This window comes from Epinephelus lanceolatus, chromosome 8 (genome assembly GCF_041903045.1).
Source record: "Epinephelus lanceolatus isolate andai-2023 chromosome 8, ASM4190304v1, whole genome shotgun sequence".
Classification (NCBI taxonomy): Eukaryota; Metazoa; Chordata; class Actinopteri; order Perciformes; family Serranidae; genus Epinephelus; species Epinephelus lanceolatus.
The window spans coordinates 30,088,665-30,112,178 of record NC_135741.1 but is presented as its reverse complement, the minus strand read 5'-3'; the positions used below and the strand labels follow the sequence as shown (position 1 = coordinate 30,112,178).

General features: G+C 40.7%; 2 protein-coding genes across 2 annotated transcripts; both read left to right on the top strand.

Moving 5' to 3' along the window:
- The first annotated feature begins 491 nt into the window (after positions 1-491).
- On the top strand, positions 492-8,198 carry actr5 (actin related protein 5). Its single transcript, XM_033628189.2, has 9 exons — positions 492-899; positions 2,480-2,718; positions 2,835-3,004; positions 3,276-3,493; positions 5,027-5,191; positions 6,055-6,159; positions 6,370-6,509; positions 6,664-6,796; positions 7,126-8,198. Exons 1-9 carry the CDS (start codon positions 516-518, stop codon positions 7,447-7,449), a joined length of 1,878 nt encoding a protein of 625 aa, XP_033484080.2. The 5' UTR covers positions 492-515; the 3' UTR covers positions 7,450-8,198.
- A 7,880-nt stretch (positions 8,199-16,078) lies between these two features.
- Positions 16,079-22,455, top strand: ndufa4l2a (NDUFA4 mitochondrial complex associated like 2a). Its single transcript, XM_033628415.2, has 4 exons — positions 16,079-16,239; positions 19,606-19,691; positions 20,614-20,674; positions 20,792-22,455. The coding sequence occupies exons 1-4, from the start codon at positions 16,195-16,197 to the stop codon at positions 20,846-20,848; spliced, it is 249 nt and encodes an 82-aa protein (XP_033484306.1). The 5' UTR covers positions 16,079-16,194; the 3' UTR covers positions 20,849-22,455.
- The last annotated feature ends 1,059 nt before the right edge of the window (positions 22,456-23,514 follow it).

The window sequence follows — 23,514 nt, the reverse complement described above, 5'->3', positions numbered from 1 at the left end:
GATACAAATTCTTGCTCATATACAGTCTGATTTAAATAGTAACCAGGCCCTTTCCTTGTCTATTCACCAAGGCTAAACTAGTGTTGATCATCTCATAGGGCTTAATGCTTACATACAGTGTAGTACGACCTCTGGTGGTGAAAATAGGCATATTTTTAAAATTCACATTTACTGTAAATGCGCATAAATATGGTCCACATACACAATACATTACTGTTACAGCCCTCAGTTGCAGAGCAGATAAACAAGGAACTTTGAGCTGAAAATTACAAAAATAGGCTAAGCCATAAAAATGTGTTTGAAACAGTAAAACCAAAACATGTATTTTATTTTACTCGTTTATATTAAATACATTTTACGTATTTTTGCTCGACTTTTACTCGGATATTTTTCTACATATTGCTGAAATCACTGTCTGTATGTAAAAAAAAAAAGTCCATTTAAAAGAGTAGGAACTACATTTCGACGACATCAATACTCCACTCGGCTGTATTTTGCAGTGACACACTTCCAAAATGGCCGCTAATCAGGAGCCGGTGTTTCAAATTTTCTCATTTCAGGACTGTAAATTTTCTCCGGACCCGGTTTTTGAACTCCCGGCACAGTGTCTGACTCCCACACAGGTCCCTATAGTGATAGATAACGGCTCGTTCCAGACCCGGGCCGGCTGGGCTGCTCCGGAGGCGGACTGTGGTTCCCCGCGGCTGCTCTTCAGGTCGGTGGCTGCGCGCAGCAGAGGGGCAGCCCGCAGCGAGACCCAGATCGGTAACGATATCCCAAACCTGGAGCCGCTGCGGTGGCTGCTGAAGAGCCAGTTCGACCGGAACGTGGTGGTTAACTTCGAGATCCAGGAGCTCATCTTCGACTATGTGTTCACACACCTGGGCATCAGCTCAGAGGTCAGTGGTGGACGGGGGCTGGTGTGTCGTGGTGCCGACATTTATATCACATACACGGCAAATAATGTTTCCACGTCTCCTCCTCTTCAATAAGATCACACTTAAACTAGAGAGCTAAGGCTAATTTTTAATGCAATGTAATTTCTTTCCTGTCCTATTAGTGCCTCTTCAAAATGAGTATGAAAAGTTTCTACACTTAAGTAATATCCAAGGGTCTCTTTTGGCACAGGGGGCACATCTCCGTCAATATTTACACGATGTGCATTTGTCCCCCTGATAAAAACATGAAAGTAGCAGAAGACTTTTGACAAAATTACCAATTACAATTACACCAGAAATTAATGCAGACAAGACACAAGTTGGTGCACAAAAAACATCAGAATGCAGGAAATTAATACATTTTCATGTTTCCACTACAATCTTGAAACAAAACCTTTGCTCTTGCCATCATAATTTTACGAGAGCCTGAGGAAACATGCTCAACAGTCCAAAAACTGAAGATATCTGGTTTACTTTCATGCTGGACAAAGAATAAGAAATGCTGAATAGTGTTCATGTGGAATGACTTTTTAATCAATTGACCAATAGTTTCAATGGAAGCATACAGAAATGTATAAAAGGCACACAAATTAGAGCACAGTGCAAAAATACAATCTTTAAACTATACATAAAACATAAAAGTATAGTACCCTACTTAATTTAGTTGACTATATTAATTTAGTACAATATAGAGGACTACACTAATGCCAAAAGCAAAGGTACCTAATTTTTTGGCATCATGATATTTTCAATTTGACCAGCCAAAATACCAGAGGAAGACCATGATAGTTTAAAAAAAAAATGTTTTCAAACATCAAAAAAGGAGAAGTCTATATGTACAGTAAGATGTTGTATTTCTAATGTTACACATAGACTTTTCTGTACTTTTAACTCCATGGAAAGTGTCAGGTGTTCTTATCATTCATCAAACCTGTCCCTCCTGATAATGTAGTTCTACTATGGCAAAATAGAATAAAATGAAGACATGTTAGTGGACATAAAGGTCTGTAACTACTTTGGGTACATCCTAATTCCCTTAATCACATCCATGTTTCCCTCAACTGTGTCTTTTCCTTGGTTTATGTGCCTAGATTAGTTAAACCACAGAGTGTGACTGGTGTATATTCTGTTTTTGAAAATCAGCATTTAGTAATCTAGGTTATGATTAAAATGATCTATAGTTTGTAGAATTGTTTTAGCAACCTGAATGTTTTAGGGAAAGTGGAAATGATGTAAAAAGATTTTCAGCCTCACATGTGACTGAATGAAAATGATGACAAACAACTAAAATATATTTATTGTTAAAAACTCTCCTCTCACAAACTAATATTATCAGTGATGCAGATTTAAGGAGGAAAGAACAGATCATGAAGAGAAATTTCATTTTAAGAATAAAGGAAGCTGTAGAAAAAAGGTGTTTGTTTAATTATAGTAATTCAGGCTGGTGATATTTTGCCATTTTCGTTTTATATGTAATGTCAGACTAACTCACCGTCACAACCAGATGATCAATCAGCATTACTTCCTGTATGCTTTTGCAGGGCAGTGTGGAACACCCCATTGTGCTGACAGAGGCGCCCTGCAACCCACTGCACTGTCGTCAGATGATGTCAGAGTTGCTGTTTGAGTGCTATCGCGTCCCACATGTCTCCTACGGTGTCGACAGCTTGTACAGTTTCTACCACAATAACACTCAAAGGAATCTCCAGCCACCACACACTGGCATTGTCCTGTCTTCAGGATACCACTGTTCACACATCCTGCCGGTTATTAACGGCAGGTGAGGATTCAATTGCTTATGTGTTTGGCAGTTCAAAATTGTTTACTTTCTGTCATACACATATTTTGCACTGTTTGTTCTGTAGAGTCACATTGTTTATATGGTTTTGTTTCAAGGTTTGATGCAGTGAACTGTAAGCGTGTGAACGTGGCTGGGAGTCAGGCAGCGTCTTACCTGCAGCGTCTCCTCCAGCTGAAGTACCCAGGTCACCTCGCCGCCATCACACTCAGCCGTGTGGAGGAACTGCTGCATGAACACAGCTACATTGCTGTAGATTACCATGATGGTACAGTCTGTTGGTGTAAACATACATATATTTTGATGCACTTAGAGCTCTTCTGGGCAAGTTCACAACTCTGTTAAAATTTTCAATAACTAAAGGTCCCCCACATTTATCTTAAGTAACATTAATAAACTCCACAGAGACATGAATTTTCTCCTTGTGGCTGGTGGGGATGTGGGTGGTCCTAGACTGAAGGAGCTTGTAGACAACATGGAAATGCAACCCTTTCTTCCCTTCTTTTGTACCTTCCATTTCTTTGTTGCCTTCTCCACAGAGCTGGAAAAGTGGCGCAGCCCAGAGTTTTATGAGCGGGAGGTTCACCGTATGCAGCTTCCCTTCTCGGGTAAGGTGCCGGGCGGCTGTGTGAGCGTGGAGGAGAGGCAGGAGAGACGAGCTCAGCAGCTTCGACGGCTTCAGGAGATCAATGCTCGCCGCCGGGAAGAGAAACTGCTGCAGGACCAAGAAAGGCTGGACAGACTTATGGCAGTACAGGTAAGGTGCCTATCTTATTATTTATGGTTTATTCTTTAGGGTTTTTTTTTAGTTTTTTTTTTTTAGATGACTTAAGATTTAATCTGCAGACTTTTTGAACCATTTACATCTGATGATTACAAATAGACAAACTATAAGAAGTCTCATGGTTTTTCTAAGGAATTTTGTGTGTTCTCTACAACAGTAACTATAAAACATCCAAAATAAAAAGTATCTCTGAAAGGGAAACTAAGTTATTTTTGAAACTGAACCCTTTTCTTCCATGTTTTTGTGTTTTGAATCGACTAATGGAGGCAACAATTTTTGGAACTGGTCCAGTATTAAGAGAGACTGCTGTAGCTGCAGGAGTGAAACAGGCTGCAGTTTAATTCCTCCGGTTGTGCATGTCGATTTACATCTATTAAAAGTTCCTGTTTTTGCCGCTGACAGGCTCAGAGTGTTATTTTAAGTGTCTGACAACATCACGGAAAAGACCCTTTCGCTGATCTGGTCTGTCAGTGTGTGTATCCAAGTCTTGCCCAAGTCTCGTTCTAAAATCTAGGACTTTTCCACATTGTCATGACATTAAAAATATGTTTGATAGCACTAAGCTAGGTCCACCTGTATTCCAACACAACAAACTCTCCCCAGCACTCCTCTCTCCAACTCTAACGTTTCCATCATTATTTTTCCTGAAACACGTCACCTCTCTCTTCTTCTTGAACTGAGGGTGCATAATTGTTGTCTCTATTAGTCACTTAGAAACAGACACATGGAAAAGTAGGGTCGATGTTGAAAATAACAGTTGGCATGTGGACACATGGATGCAGACCATACACATATATTCTGGTCTTGCCAAAGCATAAAGGGATATTCTGATAAAATATGGCGGGGTTTACAAAACATAATAGGATATGAGATAGCAAAAACATGTAAGATACTTTACTTGGGGAATCTAACACAAGACATAATACAAAAAGAGGATGAGTATCTTGTTAAAGTGCGGCTATCTGCAAGTTAAAAAGCAATTACGAGATTGTGGTATAAAGTAGAACCACTGACCGAGGAGTAGGGCTGCCACGATTAGTTGACTAATCGATGACTAATCGACTATTAAAATAATCGGTGACTATTTTAGTAGTCGACTAATCGGTTTGAGTCATTTTTCATAGAAAAGTACTATAAAAGTACCCCAAAATACTCTTACTGCAGCTTCTCACATTCAGATATTGGCAGCTTTACACACTCTCCCGTGACAGTGAACTAAAACCCTGGCATGAGTATGAAACAAGACATTAGATGATGTAATTTTGAGGTTTGGGCAAGACAGAACGACATTTTTCAACATTTTAACACATTTTTCGATGAAATGATTAGTCGACTAATCGAAGAAATAATCGACAGATTAGTCGACAATGAAAATAATCGTTAGTGGCAGCCCTACCGAGGAGCAGTGGGTGTTCACTGTGGAAGAAATACTTGTAATGGAGAAACTTACACATAAATGCAGCTAGTGTGTGCTGCACACTGATCATAGAGCTTGTGTGTGTGCAGGAGCTGCTGGAGGACGGCCTGTTGGATCAGTTTCATAAGAGCTTGGTGGAGCTCAACATGGACTCCGCAGAGGAGCTGCAGTCTTACATCAACAAACTGCAGCTGGCCGTGGAGCAGGGCAGACAGAAACTGCTGCACAGTGACGGGGCAGAGGGAAAGACGGAGGTGGGTGTTACTGCACCAAATCGGAGAGAAAATGAATCAGGAGATCTTGATTCTTTGTTATCTTGTGAGCGCTTTGTGCACATCTGGAGGCACTGAGTCTGGAAGAACATTTGGGTAGCTAAAAAAATGCTTCCTATGAAATCTTGAAGTGTATCCTGTGTTTAAATGGGAGCCAGTGGAGGTCATCGAGAACTGGGGTGATGTAGTCATGTGAGCAGGATCTAATAAGTAGGCAAGCGGCAGAGTTTTGTACATACTGACGGTTATTTAGGACATTGTTTGTAATGCTGTAGAGGATGCTGTTGCAGTAGTCATGTCTGGATGTTACAAGTGCATGGATGAGTGTTTCAGCAGCAGAGGGAGACAGAGAGGTTTGGAGGTGGGCAATGTTATGGCGGTGAAAGAAGGCTGTTTTGGTGATGTGGTTGACATGAGGCAGGAAGGAGAGGGTGGGGTTAAAGACAGCTCTGAGGTTGCGGACTTGGGTGGAGGTGGTGATGATGGAGCCATCAATGTTGAGAGCGAAATCCTGGGTGGGGTGAGTAAAGGAGTGTGGGCCAATGATTAAGATTTCTGACTTATTGCAACTTGAGTGAATACCATTATTACATGAAAAGTGGCAACAGTAACAAGGAAGCAAAGTGGACAAACTTCTCTGTATTCTCCTCAAAAGTAATGACAGCAGCTGATCAACTCGGGAGCCACTGAGCTGAGGTCACATTTGAATGTGCCAAAAATTAATTAGGGCTACATGTCATCGCCACAAATGTGCTGCAGGGCTCTACAGGGTCCGTCCTTGTTTGCTGCAGTGGATGTGCCGCAGCTGACACGAAGCCTGAGGCTGTTCTCTTGCTCTCTGCCAGGTGTCTGAGCTGGAGCAGCCGATGGACGAGGGAGACGGAGTGGCGCTGATGGATCCTGACTTCCCTGAGGACACGCTGCCAGAAAAACCTGCTAATGTGGTTCAGGTAGTGGCACAGAGACACTGGAGCTTCCCAGACAGATATTTAGATCCTCATTAATGCTGCGCAGGCAATTATCTGCCAGTTTACTGTGTGGCAGGATGTGTTCGAAAACTTTTTGTCCTGCATTATAACAAACTAACTTTTCTCATAAGCTGAAACACTTGGTATATGGCACATTGACATCAGTGAAAATTAGTTTGATCTTGTCTCCAGCCCGTGTTCAACATGGCAGAGTACCACCAGCTGTTTGTTGGGACAGAGCGTCTGCGGTGTCCAGAGATTCTTTTCCAGCCCTCGCCGACCGGAGAAGACCAGATGGGGCTGATGGAGACGCTGCAGTACGTCCTGGCCAGGTAATAATGCAGCAGGACAGGTCCGCAAGCATCACACACATTGTCTCTTTTATTTCTTGTATTAACCTTAGTCATTTTTTGTTCAGAAAATGACACGTTTAACATTGATACATCACTGTTCATGTCTGTCTTGCATCTTCTGTACCACATACAGATACACTCCAGAGCAGCAGGAGGCGCTGGTGAGCAATGTGTTTCTGACAGGAGGGAACATGCAGTACCCTGGGATGAAGGAGAGAGTGGAGAGAGAACTGTTGGCTATGAGGCCGTTCCAGTCACACTTCAAGGTACAAGATCCTTTTTAAAACCCTATACACACACACACACACACACACACACACACAACCCACTCCTAACTGAAGAGCCAAGCCGTGCTGCTCTGAATCTCTTCCCACATCACGTGTTTTAGATGTTGACCCAAGAAAGACACATCTTTTCATTGTTTGTCAACGTCTTGTACATATAATACAAATACAAAAAATTTGAACTGTGATATGATTACTGTGCTTGTTTGCACATAACATATATTATGACTGATTGGACACAGTTGTAACTGCTCAAATACTTCAGACATAATCTTGCAATGACATTTTAACTCTGATGGACTCCTTCCTAGGTGACAATGGCATCGCGGCCAGCCCTGGACGCCTGGTACGGGGCGAGAGACTGGGCCTTGGAGCATCTACCTAGTGGAGAGGGAGGAGCAGCAGAGGGATGGATCAGCAGACAGGAGTATGAGGAGAAAGGAGGCGAGTACCTGAGTGAGCACTGTGCCTCTAACGTCTTTGTTCCCATGAAAATCGCAAAACCAGTTCCTGCTCGCCCCACAGAACAATCTCTTACCACACTGACATCAAGCGGAGCTTCTGCTGCCGTCACCACAGTTACATCTGCTGCCTGTGCTACTGTTGCTGCTGATGTTTCCATGGTAACCTCCTGAACTGAGATCTCAATCATGACGAGTCTCCGATATTCAGTGAATCCCGGAAATAATTTTTGAAAGAAGTGTTTACTGTCATTCAGTTTGACTTGACTTGACTTTGACCCGCTTCAACATCAGTTTCTGACCTCTAATGTTTCCCAGCATGCGCTTCAACATCACCCACAGAGCAGGTATGAACTTGATGCTTTAATCACAGGTGACGAAGACTTTGCTTTTTGGTTCTGAGGGACTGAAAACAAAACTGTATGTGAATCATTGAGGATTCAAATTGATGGTCCTGCCCAAACATGATTGTAACTGCAAATAATAGTGTATGTCCTAGAGTGGTCTGCTATTCGACATTTCTCTGTGGAGGTTTAAGAAAACAGCATCAAACAACAATATAAGCTCAGAAATACAAGGTTCATTAGCAATAGCTGTTTTTGCAGTGTTAAGACATCATTTTCCTTTATGTACCAACAGCCACCATTCAGGAATGTTGAATGGTAATGCACTTCCTGTTTGTTCTTTATTGGCACCTATCTGTTTCTGGTCTCCTGTGACTTTTGTAACTTCCTGACTGGAACTGTTTTGGAAATACAATTTTGTTTTATTTTCATAATGCTTGTCAAAACCGCAAGAGACTATTCATACTGAGTGGTCATCAAATGAAAGATCTTAAAAAGGTCTAGTGGGATTATTTTGTATTACTGTGTAAATAGAGTTTGTTGTTTGTATATTTTAAAATTATATATTTTCACTGATGTGAACAGCTGTTTGCTTTTGATTGAATGGCAGCGTGAGAAGAAAGTCTGGCAGCTGTCTGAAGCAGCTGGTTACAGAAGAACAGTCTTTGATATCAGTCCCCCGTCTTCAGTCCTGTCTTTTTTCTTTCACTACAGCCCACTTTAAAAACAATTAAAGGTTCAGTTCACTGAAATTATAGACACAGGCACACACATTCTTGTACTTTTATCTTAGTGAGGACCCTCATTGACATATGGTATTACCTAGCCTTTTACCCTTATCTTAACCATCACAACTAAATGCCTAACCTAAACCTAATTTCAACCCGAACCCTAAAACCAAGTCTTTACCCTCAAACAGGCCTTTGAAAAAATGAGGACTGGCCAAAATGTCCTCACTTTGCAAAAATGTCCTCGCTCTGTTGCTGAAATTTGTTTTTTGGTCATCACTGTGTAGCATGTACAAGTACTTACTCACACACACACACACACACACACACACACACACATTTTCTAACTCACCTCTAGTTGTATGTAACAATGCAGTTAGTTCTGGTTTTATTCGCCAGGTTTTATCTGTTCATTCCAATACAATGGAGAGGAATAGAATTTTGTTTGTTGCCTCACAGCATTGAAAAATTAAATTGCAACATGTTTTTTTCCCAGAAAACATGTCCACATGACTGTCGATTGAGGCTCCAACAAGCAATTATTTTCAGCACCAGTTAATGTATTGTTTAAGTTTTGGATTCATCGATTACATTTACTCAGAAAAACTCCCATCACAGTTTCCCAGAGCGTCTGAAAATGCTTGATTTGTTTGACTAATAGTTAAACCTCTACAGATATTGAATTTACAGTTAAACGGATACAAGAAACAAATCATCACATCGAGAAGCTGCAACTAGAGAAAGTTTGTTTTTGCTTGATAAATGACTGAAATGATATATCCATTATCAGAATTGTTGGTCATTTATTTTCAGTTCAGGCACATACCTCCAAAACTTGACCAATAAAACCTTAAATTTTTCCAAGAGAAGATAACACTAGAGGTAGTCTAAGTGAGAAAATATTTTGATTTCCTTTTTTTTTTTGGTGATAAATTGACCCCTTAATTAGTGGAGTTTGCGATTTTGGAGAAATTTTGTTGATATTTGAGCTCAACACCCAAACAAATACACTTCTCCTGTCAGTTTACCATCCCTCTCACCTCTAATGCCTTTCTTTTTAAACATTTGTGAACTTTTCCCAGTCCTGTGCACGGACAGAACACAATACTGTTGCTTGGTCTGAGCCACTTAGTTTGTTTCCTATTTACAGAGCCAGGGCTGTGTATGAGAACTGGATTTTTTCCCCAGCACAGAATAGACAGCTAGCCAACCGTGTGGAGATATCTGCTGGACTGGACAAAAGCCTATTGGATTAAAATCACAGACTGCACCTTTAAATGCAGCATTTATAACTAGGTGTTGCAATATAGTTTTACACCACTAGATGGATCAGATTAACACAAAATGTATGCATCCTCCACAGCTCTTCAGCCTCTACAGCATGACTGAGCATATTTACAGTAGCAGATCTGTTATACAATATAACTAGACTAACCTCTATAACAGCAATATAGATTTTCTTAAAGTCAAGAGTTTCAAACTTCTGAAAAGTTGGTTTATGCACGTAAAGTAGCAAAGTCTGCTGTGTCAGCCAGCTTTAACAAGAAATTGATTGTCACTGTTGGTTTCTATTCATATTTAAACCGACGTTGTATTTTTCTATGAATGCCAGTTGAACAAATGTACTTTGTGTTCAGCTGCTAATCTACATACCCATACTTTAATCAGCCTAATGTTCACAAGTACATGTGATAGCCATGTGATAGGAACCAATGATTCTTGACATGGTATATGTCCACCTCTCTCTCTCTCTCTCATCTGATCTAAAGGTTATGACTCTTAAGAACTGACCCTGAAGAACTGTCAGGTGTCCTGCAGGTCTGTTTGCAGCACTGGTTTGTTCCATGTTGGTCCACATTATTAAACCAGCAGACCTCTGGGGTCTAATAGTATTACGTGGTTTTAAACTGTGCCACAGCTCAAGGTTCAAACCATCCGTCCGCTTGTTCTGTTTCTCCTCAAGCAGTAGTAACAACCACACACACACACGCACACACACACACACCCCTGGTTTCCACAGCAGGGCAGAGCAGGCTAATCAGAGCCAAACCAGGCCTGTGACTGCAGGGTGATTGGCTCAAATATAACAAGAGGGATTAAAAAGGAAAAACAAGGCAATCTTTTATGTGTAAAAGCAAGTAAACAGGATTTATTTCTATGGCGACACTACATTTCAGTAAGAGTGTCTTAATGATGTGTGGAGAAAAAAACTTCAACTGCAGGTGCAACTCAAAGAAGACAGTGTATAGTGTGTGTAATGGGGATGCCATTGTGTGGCTTTTGGGTTGTTATACACCATAAACAAGCAGGTGGATAATCTTTAAAGACTATTATTTACTTACTAAGTGGCTGTTATCCATTTTGATAGTGGCCTGGTTCTTCTAAGCCCTTCAGGAAACACTGTGGCTCCAATTCAGCAACTGAAACGTGATGGGTGATCATGGCGCCCACTTTTATCTATGTTCATACCTGCCTTTACCTCCATCGTGCTCACCTCTACCACCTTGACAGATGTCAGCCATGAACAAGTCAAATTTACTGCTAGGACCAATATGCGTCATCATTAGGTGGGGTTTCTAAATAAATTCTCTGCCGAACAGCTCATGATATACTGAAGGTGCACCACGCACGTCTGCACTGTGTTGGACCTATATTGGCACAGTTTGTGCCATAGTGTTGGCCAGAGTCCAATTAGGAGGATTTATCTGTGAGCTCTGTGCTACAGGTCAGCAGGAGCAGCAGGCAGGGCTGAGCTCATGTCACACAGTCCTGTGTCGGAGGGGAGGAGAAAGAGTTGGAGGTGTGACAGCTACACAATGAGTTTTTTTAAGGGTTTGACAATCTTATTTTATTTAATTTTCCTTGTGTAAAATTTGTCACAAATTCAAAATACATCTGACGGCAACAACCTGATCCACTTATTTTGTTCTTGTCTTGATGATTACAGAGTTTAAAATAGCCTGTTGGCAGAATGTCCTGTTGGCACTGTTACATAAGGTGAAGACTAGTTGAAATCCAAGGCAACCTTTGTTGCAAAGACTTGGAGCTATTTCTCTCTCCATGCTTCCTGGTTCTGTTCAGGCGTTGCACAAGGACAAAACATTTGCATGCCATTGCCAACACAAATGGCTTTTGTTTGGTGGGAAGCCTATTATTACTTCTGGCAACTTCTGGAACACCTGCACAGCTGAGAATGGAGAACCCTTCCTGGTGAAGCTCATTTGGTTTGGGGTGGTTTATTCTGTTTTTTTTTTTTTCTAATGTAGCTTAAAACCAGCAGTGAGTTTAAAGGGCCAGTGTGTAAAATGGGTTGAAAACAGTGACATCAGTGGTCAAATTCTAGATTGCAGGGCTCACTCGCTCACCCCTCCCGTCGGGTAAATGACGGTGGCCTCATAGGGACAAAAAGCCTTGTGCAGACACAAGTTTTTCAGGAGTAGGTCTATCTAGCAACGAGGTAAATGTTTATTTAGTAATCTAAACCATGTTACGATATTGTAATGAATAGAGACCAGAGTAGCGTTCGGGAAAAAAGGCCAGTTTATTTGAGCGCTCCAAAAACTCCAGTAACACTCCAGGGGGTAAAAGACTCCGTCCCAATCTCTGACTCTTCTAGCGTAACACACACAGTTCATACACACATACTGGTTTACAATACCTAGCGGGCACCCCCTCCCCTCTCTGCTCCACCAATCTCCAGCCCGCACACTGACTGACAGCGTAGCCTGTAAACAGAGCTCAGCTGTTTATTTAGCCTAGCAATAACTCCGGACTATAGCAGCTGCAATGGACGACTTTGAACGCGATTTTGAAGAGTTTCTTGTAGCGGACACAGACCCAGAGCCATACCTGTTTGAGCTGGAGCATACAGATGAGGAACTTGGATGCTGAGCGGGCGAGAAGAGAGGCTGAATCCTCCGTTCCCATTTTGCTGCACAGAATGGGATTCGGTGCTACTGCTACCATCGTTGGGGAGATATATCATCAGGAGGAAAAGCGCCGCAGAGAGTGCATCACAAGGAGTGAAGTTGCGTCTTCTTTTCCTCGCAGATGACGGTTCGGGTTCATTCTCTCCTGTTGCGTGGTAAGTGTGGTCCATTCACAAACTTTATAACTAAAAAAACCTTTCACTACTCTCTATCAACGAACTACTAACACTCTCTGCTGTTTCTTCCTCCTTCTTCCTTCCTTCCGCTGTCTTCGTTGGTTTATTTATACACGTGAAACGCGTTCTCTGGCTGGCTGGATTGTCCGCTAGGGCTGCCTTACATACATGGCGGCGCAAGATGGCGACCTCTCTAAAGCAAGGCCCTTGCCATATATATATATAAATAAAAGCATAATTATAAGGCTACGAAAACCAAACGAATTTTATTTTATAGCGATTATACACTTATATAAACATATTAATGGGTAGAAGATTCAGATTCAGATTCAGATTTGACAATAAACCATGCCAAATATTTACACTGGCCCTTTAATCTATAATAATGTATAATATGACTGACTTTCAAATAAATGTAGTGGAGTTAAAAAGTACAGTGAAATGAAAATACTCATCCTTAAAATTGTACTTAAGTGTAGTACTTTTACAGACAAGTTGTTTTGAAAGGTATTTGAGGTTGATGCATTCATGAGAGAGGCTGTGACATCTGACTTCCTCTGCCAAAGTGATTTTTCTTAAGATCCAAGAAACAACCAAATTCATAATGTCCTATTAAAGATGTTCATGTTTGATTACTGTTTGCCTTGTGGCACTGATTTCCAAACTCAACCAATGAATTCAGTGTACTTCTTGGCAGCTGTGTGTCTCTCCAGTGTCAGGGCTTCAACATAATGAGCTGAGTGACCCCAGCAGACCTGATATATCCTGCCATGACAGAGGACATGGGTAATTTATGAGATGCTGCTTTCTCTGTATCATTAATGACCAATAATTTTTTGTTGGTATTATTTTGCATATTGTTTACAGTGAGTCCTTTAAAAGAGATATTCCACTTAAAATTGTGTATAAACATGTATAGTTTGTTTTTTCCCTCTCCTTTTTCAATGTAATGTCTTTTAAATGCAATTTTAATGTTTTCTAAATGTCTTTGTTGCCATAACAAAAGGGAGACACACCATGATGAACAGTTAACAAAAGATATTTTATTAGCAGCAAATCAAACCAAATCAAACCAAATTAGCAAATAACTAAATAAGAGCAACATATGGCGTGTGAATGTCAGTGATATCAGCACTATGTGTGAGTTCTGAATGATGGGTGTGTGACAGTGTGTATGTGTAGGTGTTGAGAGTGCATGAAAGCAAAGAAACTAAAACATCACCAAACCAGACCAGAGTGGTTGCCTGTAGGGAGAAGCAGAGAGTGAGTGAGTGAGTGAGTGAATGAATAAACACAGCTTTTATCACCTTCAGTGCACCGGGCCCAGGTGCACTGAGTTGCAATCAAGTCAGCTTGGGAGAGACAGACCTGACAAACTCTCACAGCAGACACACCCCTAGATGACACAGGGATCTTCACAGTCTTTTTCTAAAGCACCTTGATTGCCTTGTGTGTGAATGGTGCTATATAAATAAACTTACCTTGCCAATAAAACATTGTCCCCCTGAAGTCTTGAGAGGCTATGAAAAGATGGCAGCGTTCTTCACAAAGAACGAAGGGTGGGCAAATCAGAGATCAGTAACATTGTGATATTGTTTGGCAAAGCTTGAATATTAAAAGAGAACATACCCACAGCTTAATATTTCAGAATTTAAAACTTATCTTAAAACACAGTGGATGATAGAAAGATTAACAAGTAAAAGAAAACTACAACCCGTGAAAATCCTGAAGGGATGGGCACAACTGCTATGCAGCTATGTCGCACTATGTGCCCAAAACAAATTTCCCATTTGGGACAATAAAGTTTATCTTATCTTATCTTTTCTTATCTTATCTTAACTAAGCCTTGGGAAGGGATGGGAATAGATAGGAAAATAAAAACTAAAAAGGAGTTGTAGGGGAACTGGGCCTATGTGGTGCCCGATGTGCTCTGATTACTGTTGTTATTTGTCCAATGAGTTGTCCACACGCACGCGCGTGCACACACACACACACACACACACACACACACACACACACACAGAGGCTGATTTGGGATTTGCAAGACAGTTCCAGGAGCTAATTTGCAAAAGATTTGACTACTATTACTACACACAGATCACACACACACACACACACACACACACACAGCTCTGACAGGTTAGTAGAGCTATCACCCTGTCTCACACTGGGATTTATTAGTGTCTGGAGACACCTTGTCTGAGGCTGATGAAGCTGTTATAATGAATCTGCTGTTAGAAAAAAACCTCCTCGCTCGCAAATGATCATTGTTTTTCAGTATTATTTTATGCTCATTTCATAGCTGAGTCTTTTTTTAAAGCATAGATGACAATAAGAGAGCCCCTTACAGTAAAAGCTGAATTAGAAGAAGACATATAAAGACATATGTTTTCCATAAGTGCTGCTCAATTATCTGAGCACAGACGTGTGGTACGTGGAAGGTCATGGCATGTCTGTGAAGTTGAAAGTGAAGTGTTTATATGCCAAATTGAATTACATTTTCCATTTAAACTGGAGTGCAATGATAGAGACACTGGTCCATTAAACAGACTGGGAGGTGTTCTTATGATAACATAAAAGTTTCACCGATCTCTGTTGGTTGGAAGTTAAATGTTTGGTTTATATCATCACTTTTGGGGTGGAGACAGACTGTGCAACAAGATAAAATCTTCACCTGCTGACAGCCCCAGTTAACTCAAAATGAGAGACTTCTTTTGTAATTAAGGGTCAATAAGCTGAGTAACCATGTCTCTAATTTTTCAATATTTATGTGTGCCAGTTTGTATCTAGGTCAGTCACTGTGTAGATTAGCCTCTTGAAAAGTCCCTAAAAGGAACAGACATTGTGATTGTGGTACATAATTATGTTTTGGAGTGTTCCTGCCTTTGCTGCCAAGATAATCAGTCAGGAGAACTGGGATAAAAATGGACCCAGTACTTTTGAAAAGGATCCAATATGAACGCATCATTGAGCAATCTGTGTAAATGTTTCTTTGTTATCATTCCTTATATTTCTTCGTAAAAATTGTTTTCTCAACATTTATTTAACGTCTTTACTGAGAGACAACATGCTCACTCAAAAATGACATTAGTTGCAGCCCTATTTTAAGCTCAAGGAGCCTCATTCCTTTGTGTGGATCTTACTTTACTCTTTGTTGTAGCAGCTTTCACTTCAACTATGTTTTTTTGTGACTTGTGCTTTATACATCTTTACCATTATTATTTGGACAACTGCAGAGGTCCACAGACTCTATATATCCCCCGTGGCCTTTTAAAGGACACAGTGTTTGTATGCTTTTCCATTTCCTCCTCTCAGCTCCCAAAGGGCCCAAAAGTCTTCGAACTGCAGTGAGGGAAATGAGGGAGAAAAACCCTCTGAGGTCTCTGCAGCAGCTTACACAACTTCTTCTGATTGAACACCCTGATATGAGCATCAAATGTCTCTAGCCTGGGTATTTAATGAGAATTTACAAGGATGAAACCTTATCGTTTGAATATAAACACAGTTGCACAATGTCCAACACAGTTTAATCACTCCAACAAGGGAGCAGAAGTAACTGTAATCAGATGTAAATGACCTCTTTCTCCTCCTCCTCCTCCCCCCTCCTCCCTCCACATGCAGAGAGCAACAGGTTTAAATCCTGTCTGTGTACGGCTCTGCAAAGCTTGTTGATAACGAGGGGCCTGAAACACTGACTTTGAGCCATTTTTATTTCATGCATTGTTCCTAAATTTCTGGAGCAATGATATTTCGGACAGTCGTAACGCATGCTAAGAAGCACCCTGGTGTAAGTAATCTTTATTTCTCGCCTGTTTTGTTTCTTTGTAGTACTTAACTGTCAGTCACAGCAACCTGCTATATCCAAAAAACGTTTTAACATGTAGCCAAAGTTTAAGTGAGAGCTGAGATGAGAAGCAAACTCTTTGCATGATTCATTTTCCTGAATTTTGTTTGTAAAATAGTTATTTTAAACTTAAAAAGTAACATGAAATTGCTTAAAATGTGAAAATGATTTTCTGAATGGAATCAGCATTTGGACAGCTCCAGTGTTGGTAATAGTGAGTCACATAATGTACTATTAAAGAAAACCTATTATGTTAATTTTTATCTCTGCACATTATTTAACATTAATGCCACATGCATTCACATTTGGGTGAATTGTAGAAACTAAGTTGCACCCACAGTCTGTCCTGTAAGAGTTCACATTGAGTGTATATAAAGGATAAATAAATGTAATGTCAGGTATCAGCTGTTGGTCTAGCTGAAGCTAATTTGCAGCCCCCTTCACTGGCTGGGCTTTAATTCAGTTAAAATTCAGGTTTTCTAATGGACTACTAATCCAATGGCATTGTATTTGTCTTTTATGATGTCACCATTATAGTAATTATATCACATCCCCCTGAAATGAATGTATTGATATATATCTATGGTGTCATCATGAATTTAGCCTAATATACTGTATATTAAAGTGCTACACATAACTATTGATTTAGTCCTAGTAGCAGACAAACTTGATGATTGCCTACAGAGCTTGTCGAGTGTTGCTAAGTTAACTGACACAATCAGACGTCTAATTTTGTCTCACCTAATCTTACTCTAACTGTAAGTCAGTAGGCTAAGTGTCTTCAGCGGCACATTTAAAATCAAGCCAAATCAAGAGAGGCTTTGGGCTTTAAAAACAAACCCATGACCTTTCTAAACACCCAAAATCTAAACTGACAAAATCTGAGCATTTAGGAAATGAGAAGCTGGAATAAAATACATTTAAAAATATGAGTTGTCCCTACAGGGGATTGGATTATTTCAGCAGCTTTTAACTGGCTCTGCTGTCACAGAGCGAAGTGACAGAGTTTTAACTTCTTGTCATCGGCCTCCCAGGAGAGAGGGAGAGAAAGAGAGAGGAGCTGCAGGGAGAAAATCCCTATGAGACTCTACCAGAGCGCCTTGATATGGTCTATCATCGTGACAGACAGACACACAGACAGACAGGCTGAGAGACAGACAACCAGAGAGAGAGAGAGAGAGAGAGACAGACAGACAGACAGTGAGAGAAGCAGCGGGGAGCAAGTCCCTGTGAGACTGTACCACAGCTCCTTGATCACAGCAGTCAGACAGACAGGCAGATAGAGAGAGAGAGAGTCAGGCAGTATGACAGTCAGAGAGAAAGACAGATATTCAGCCAGACGAATGGACAGTCAGTCAGACAGGTCGAGATGGAGAGAGGGTCTAATAAAGCCAGAGAGCTAGGCAGAGTCAGACAGACAGGTGGGTGCCACACTGACGCTGTGTCCAAAATTACTCACACCTCAAAATACAGCCGCACTTGTGTTATCTGAATTTCTTAGAATTATTAAAGTCATTAAAAAAAGTCTGAATGGGAGTGAGACTGTCAGACAGATGGATAGAGAGTCGGACAGACAAGTAACGTGTCAGACAGACGGACAGAGATTGATAGGCAGACAGAATTAAAGGCAGACGTGATGATCATTCAGGGGTGTTGCTGCAGATCTTGAGCTGACAGTAAAAAGTGTTTGATTCAATGATCATATCCATGGCTGGTTTTCTTTCTCTGGTTGTCTCTCAGTGATCTCTTACTTTAGTTAAAGTACCAACAAAACTGTCAGGATACTTTAAAAAGTAAAAGTTTTACATACTGGTAAAAGTGTTATCAGCAAAATGTTATGAAAATATTGCACTGCCTATGGATGAATGAATTTTACTGTTTAGTATTTTAGTCCAGAGGTCTTGAGCCTAGAGGTTGGGCCCCCCAGTGGGTCACAAGCTAAATCTCAGGGATCGTGAGATGATTAATTGAGGAGGGAAGAAGGAAAAACAAGTCCCGCTGCACAGATTTATAATCATCTTTGCCTTTTTTAGAAAGCACTGGATGTTTTTACCTTTTTGGGCCTCAAACAATTATTAAAATGTAACCATATGAGAGGAAGAAACACTCTTTGATTAAACTGTGAAGAACTCATGGACATCTGAAACATTAAATGCATTGTATTTTACATGCTTAGCATGTGTTTTATTGATGTTGGCTAAAATCTTAAAGCCCCAGTGAAAGAGAAGTTAGGGTGTCTTTAGCGTCTGTGCTGTGACATATTTCCCAGTGAAAAGCAATATTTGATGTGCAGTTAAAAGAGGGATTTAAATCAAATTATTTACATTTGATTGGACCACTAACAAGAAGGCTGTTTCAGAGTTTAGAGCAGCTACAGCTGACTGCTGGCTATGAGCCAGCCAATGGCTTCACACACACCTCCCTCATTGTTAGATCAGGAGCAGGACGAGGGAGAGATGAATGAAGGAATTAGACCACAGCCACATTGTTTTGGAAATGAAAATAAAGGTTTGCTTGTTGAGCAGTCGTCAGGGGGAGAGAGACAAAGCCTATCATATGGTCCATGTACTTGTTGAAGCAGTCCACTGTAAAATGCCTTGCACATAATCTGGAGCTGTGACAGACACCACTCTCCTCAAGTGAATATATTCTAATAAATGCACTTGGTTAGGTTCCTCCACTGCCTTTCACACACACACACACACACACACACAGACCACAGTAGTGTGTGTCAGTAGGTTCATAAGGATGACGCAGGGTGACTGAGTAAAAGCAGGCCAGTAGTTAATCCTCGGAGCTGTTACAGTAAGTATAATCTGCAGACAGGAAGTGACAAATAAGTATAAAGCATCTGGTCCAACAGTGGGCTGCAGTAAATCTCAGCTACTTCAGCAAAGACACTTCCTACTTTATAAAAACCTTGTGGAGTAAATTTCAAAATCACTAAATGTGAATTTGGGATGAGTTCATATTTTCTCTGGTGTTATTGTTGATGGTTGACGTGAGCTTGTCACAGTTGAATAAGTGCGGTGACTTTGAAAGAAAGCTGCATCTGCCCTTTTTAAATTCAAGAAATGTGCTTTTATATTTGCATATTCACTGAGACATTCAGCTGACACAGTGTCATGAGGCTGAAGCTCACTGAGGCTGATGCAACATAGTAAAGGAGCTACTGTTTTCCATCACGATGAGAGCTCAACCCAGTTGGAAAGCATCATGTTTTGGCATAAAATACCCACTTAATCTCCTCAGTTATGAATCTTAAACATGTGTATATACATATTTGATTATCTCTCTCTGTGTTTGCAGCTCATCCCGCAGTTCTTCTTCATCTGTTTGGGAATGGGCGGGGCAAGTCTGTATCTGATCCGGTTGGCCAAAGGACCCCATGTCACGTAAGGACCTCTAGTAGACATAATATGTAATAGGTCATTATGATATTTGGCATTGGCCTAAAAATACTGTCAGGAATCTGCTTACTGGCTTGTTATTAGGGTGTGTTTTTCCTGGTTTAGACATCTGTTTAGTTCTTTGATCACATTATTTAAGGACAAGAATGCAACAGTTTCCAAAGAAGAAGCAATGACCCCCTACAGGATGTTCACAGGATGAAGACCACCATCATAGATATCATTATGAAGATGTGTAAACAAGCAAATGTTGGATTTTAGACTTCCTTCCTCTTAGAAATTCTGCCTGAAATGCAGATTTGCTAACATTTTAACAAGGCATGTGGGGGGTGATGAATAATTTCTACACTCTCTCTAAGCAGAGGGTTTACTTTTGTATCGTTACTAACTACAGGGATCCCTGCTCGCTTTTATTCCCCCCTCAAACAGCCTCTTCCTCGGACTTCCTCTCCTGCTGCTTTCCAAACTGTTGATTTACCCTCAGTGATAGTCCAAAAACATGAGACACAGCTAAGTGTTTTAAAGAAGAGCTCACAGGATGGTGCACTGTCTTGTCTCCTCACAGGTCTTTCATCATTTCTTTGCAGCAATGGTTCTTTACAAGCTCGATGAAATTGTTAGAAAGCGTCTTGTGGTGGTGGAACAGCGGGTTGAAAACACACGCTGTGTGCTGAGTTTGAATTTGACCCTCAACTTCTGGGCGCCTTTGCTTTTAGTTTATATTATCTTTTATTGCATGTAATCTATCAGAGCAAGGATGAAACAAAGCAGCTCTCAGGGGTATCAGATCACTTGTGTGGATGAATATTTGTGTGCTAAGTCTGAAATGAGAGTTTTCTTCGTGTATATTCAGTTCCCAAAGAGACTCAATTATCTCAGTTCTGTCTGTATTTGTTTGTGTGTTTAGCTGGAACAAGACCAACAACCCTGAGCCTTGGAATAAACTTGACCCCACATACCAGTACAAGGTAACTTAGCGTGCTACAATTATTCATTGTTAGGAAACTGGGATTTGATTTCTACATCTCTGTTTGAATGTGAAATTGGATTCAGAAATGATTATTTATGATCTTCTTCTTCCCCAGTTTGTGGCCATCAACACTGACTATGAAAACCTGAAGAAGGAAGGACCTGAGTACTGAATGTCTCTGGCCTTGTCTCGTAAACCAGAGTGGAAAAGTAACAGCAAATCCTGATCTAGGGTCAGATTCACTCCCCCCCCCCCCTCCCCCTTTATGTCCTCACTGAATGTGGAAAGTGAAATGGATCCAAGATCTGTAACCCTTTAGTGTCTCTATGCCTGTGTGATGTTTGCAAAGCAGCCTGTGATCTGGTAAATGTGACCAGGATTGTCAAATATGTACATTTCCACTGCACCAGACAAGTGGTATTGCATTTCTAAGCCAATAGATTGCAAATAATGTGACACCACACATTACAGAAAACTGTTTTGTTAACCATGCTGCTGCGTTTTAGAAGTTTCAGTACATTCTTTTAAATGTTTAAGACATTAATTGGTTTCTGTTCACCTTTGTAAGATGTGAATTTAACAGACAATTAACAATTGACAGACTCCTAAAATCTGCTGTGTTATGCAAATAACACGAGTCTCCTAACTGTTTGGAGACTGCACAGAAATAAGTGGAGACAAGTAGCTGCCTGGAGCTGAGGGGGAAAATACATCAAACAATTTAAAACTGCAATGCATGCATCTAAAAATGGTCATCATAATTGTAGTTAAAGGAGCAGCATGTGGGATTTAGCGGTATCTGTTGGTGAGGATTGCAAATTGCAACCAGTTGAAGCTTCTCTTAAACACAAATACTCAGTGTTTGTTTGTTTTGTCTGTCCTGGGCTACTGTAGTGGCATGAAGGAACATGCAACATGGCACACTCCGTGGACAAAGACCCGCCCCTATTGTAGTTATAAAGAGCTTGTTCTAATGTTGTGTTCATACCCAGCGTGAATAAAGCAATCAGCACGAGTGAATTACATATAAAGTCAATGTAAAGACGTGATTAGACATGAATTCCCACCGAGCAGCATGATTGGCACATGATGGACACGATGGGAATGACACAAAATGCAAGAATTAAGCAGTGCAAATAAAGCAAATAGCGCGATTGTCACATGCTTATTTCCGAGGGTTGAAAAATCGGAACTTTAGTGCTTCAGGGATGTATGACGCCAAGGATTTACCAGCGGAAGTTCATTCATCGATTCAGCAATTTCATGCGTGCTTGACATGAGTTATTCACGTGAATGAAGCAAGTCAACACAAAATATTCTAGCGTGCAAACTCGTGCGAGTAACAGGACACAAAAATTTGAAAATTACTTGGTATGAACACAACATAAAGCAGGGAAAACACATATCATATTATATTCCATTTCTGCCAGTATGTCCCCCTGAATCCTACACATTGGTCCTTTAAGGAGCTAAAACCTACAAACACTCTCTATTGAGGGATGTTGTCTTCTTCTGCAGATTAAAATGTATGTTTTCCCATGTGTTCTGCAAGTATGAAGCTTTAAGTAAGCTAACTTTCGATAAAATCTAATTGGCCTGCTGCAGTGCATGATGGTCAAATTAATGTGACATGACTGCATGTGTTTCTTCATAACTGGCACGTGTCGTTGGTTTAGCAGCCACTAACTTCAGCAATGACTATGTAAGTTATGATATAAAAATGCAGAGATGTATAAACTGGGCTGAATTATTTCAATAAACAACAAACTGTCTGTTTCATGTTTGGCTGAGAGTGTTTGTTGCCAACCTGCGTCGTGACTTTTCTCAACCACCTGCATGGAACGGAGTCAGATACAGATCTTTTTCCACATCCTACGATAAAAATACACAATCAGTCAACTCTTATGGAACAGATCCATCTGTTGGCAGTGCAGCTGTCACTTTGCAGCCTGACTGGTGCCTCTATGACCACATTTACAGTGTTTGTGTGTGTGTGTATGTTTGTGAGTGTGTGTGTGTGTGTGTGTCTGTGTGTGTGTGTGTGTGTGTGTGTGTCTGTATGCACCAGTGTGTGTGACAGCAGCCCTGTGCCTTTGATCAGCGACAGCAGTGGCAGGATGCTGAGCAGTCCCCCAGCATGGTGTTGATGTATGACAGAAGAGCACAGTGTGCGCGATCTAAGTGTACACACAATGCACACACACACACACACACCAGTCCACATCGAGGTAACACTTGTATCTGTCCATGCTGCAGACACAAACACTGATTACAGTACGGATGATGAGGTGAATCAGGTAAAAACTCTTTCTATATTTGACTCTTAACATCTAAATCCACATCTGTCTCTTAGGAGGAGGAGGAAAGTGGTTGGTAATTTTCTTTTTAAGCCTGAACATTGAACTAGTATAAACAGTTAATCAAAAAAGATCTTAAAGAAACTAAAAATACCACAAATGTAATGTGAGGGGAGTGAAGGTAAAATAAATATATATGTATGGGAGCTCTCAGGAGACCATAGGATTTGTCAGTCTATCACTTGTGACTGGAAGGCATTTATTGTCTTTCTTTTTGAGAATATACATACAGTATTTATATCTCCCTTATTTTCCTGTTTATTAACTCCCTCAGAATCACCGTTGCTACTTCTGGGGGTTAGATTAAAAACCCTTAAATTCTTAAAGGATTTTTTTGTCTTTGTTCGGTGAAGGTGAGACTCATGTTTCATCATCTTAAGAAACCCTCAGACCTCCCTTCTGGCTCTCTGGGCTCATGCTCATCTCATTTCCTCCCCGTAAAACAACAAAAAGAGTAAATGAAGAGAGAAGAAAGAACAGC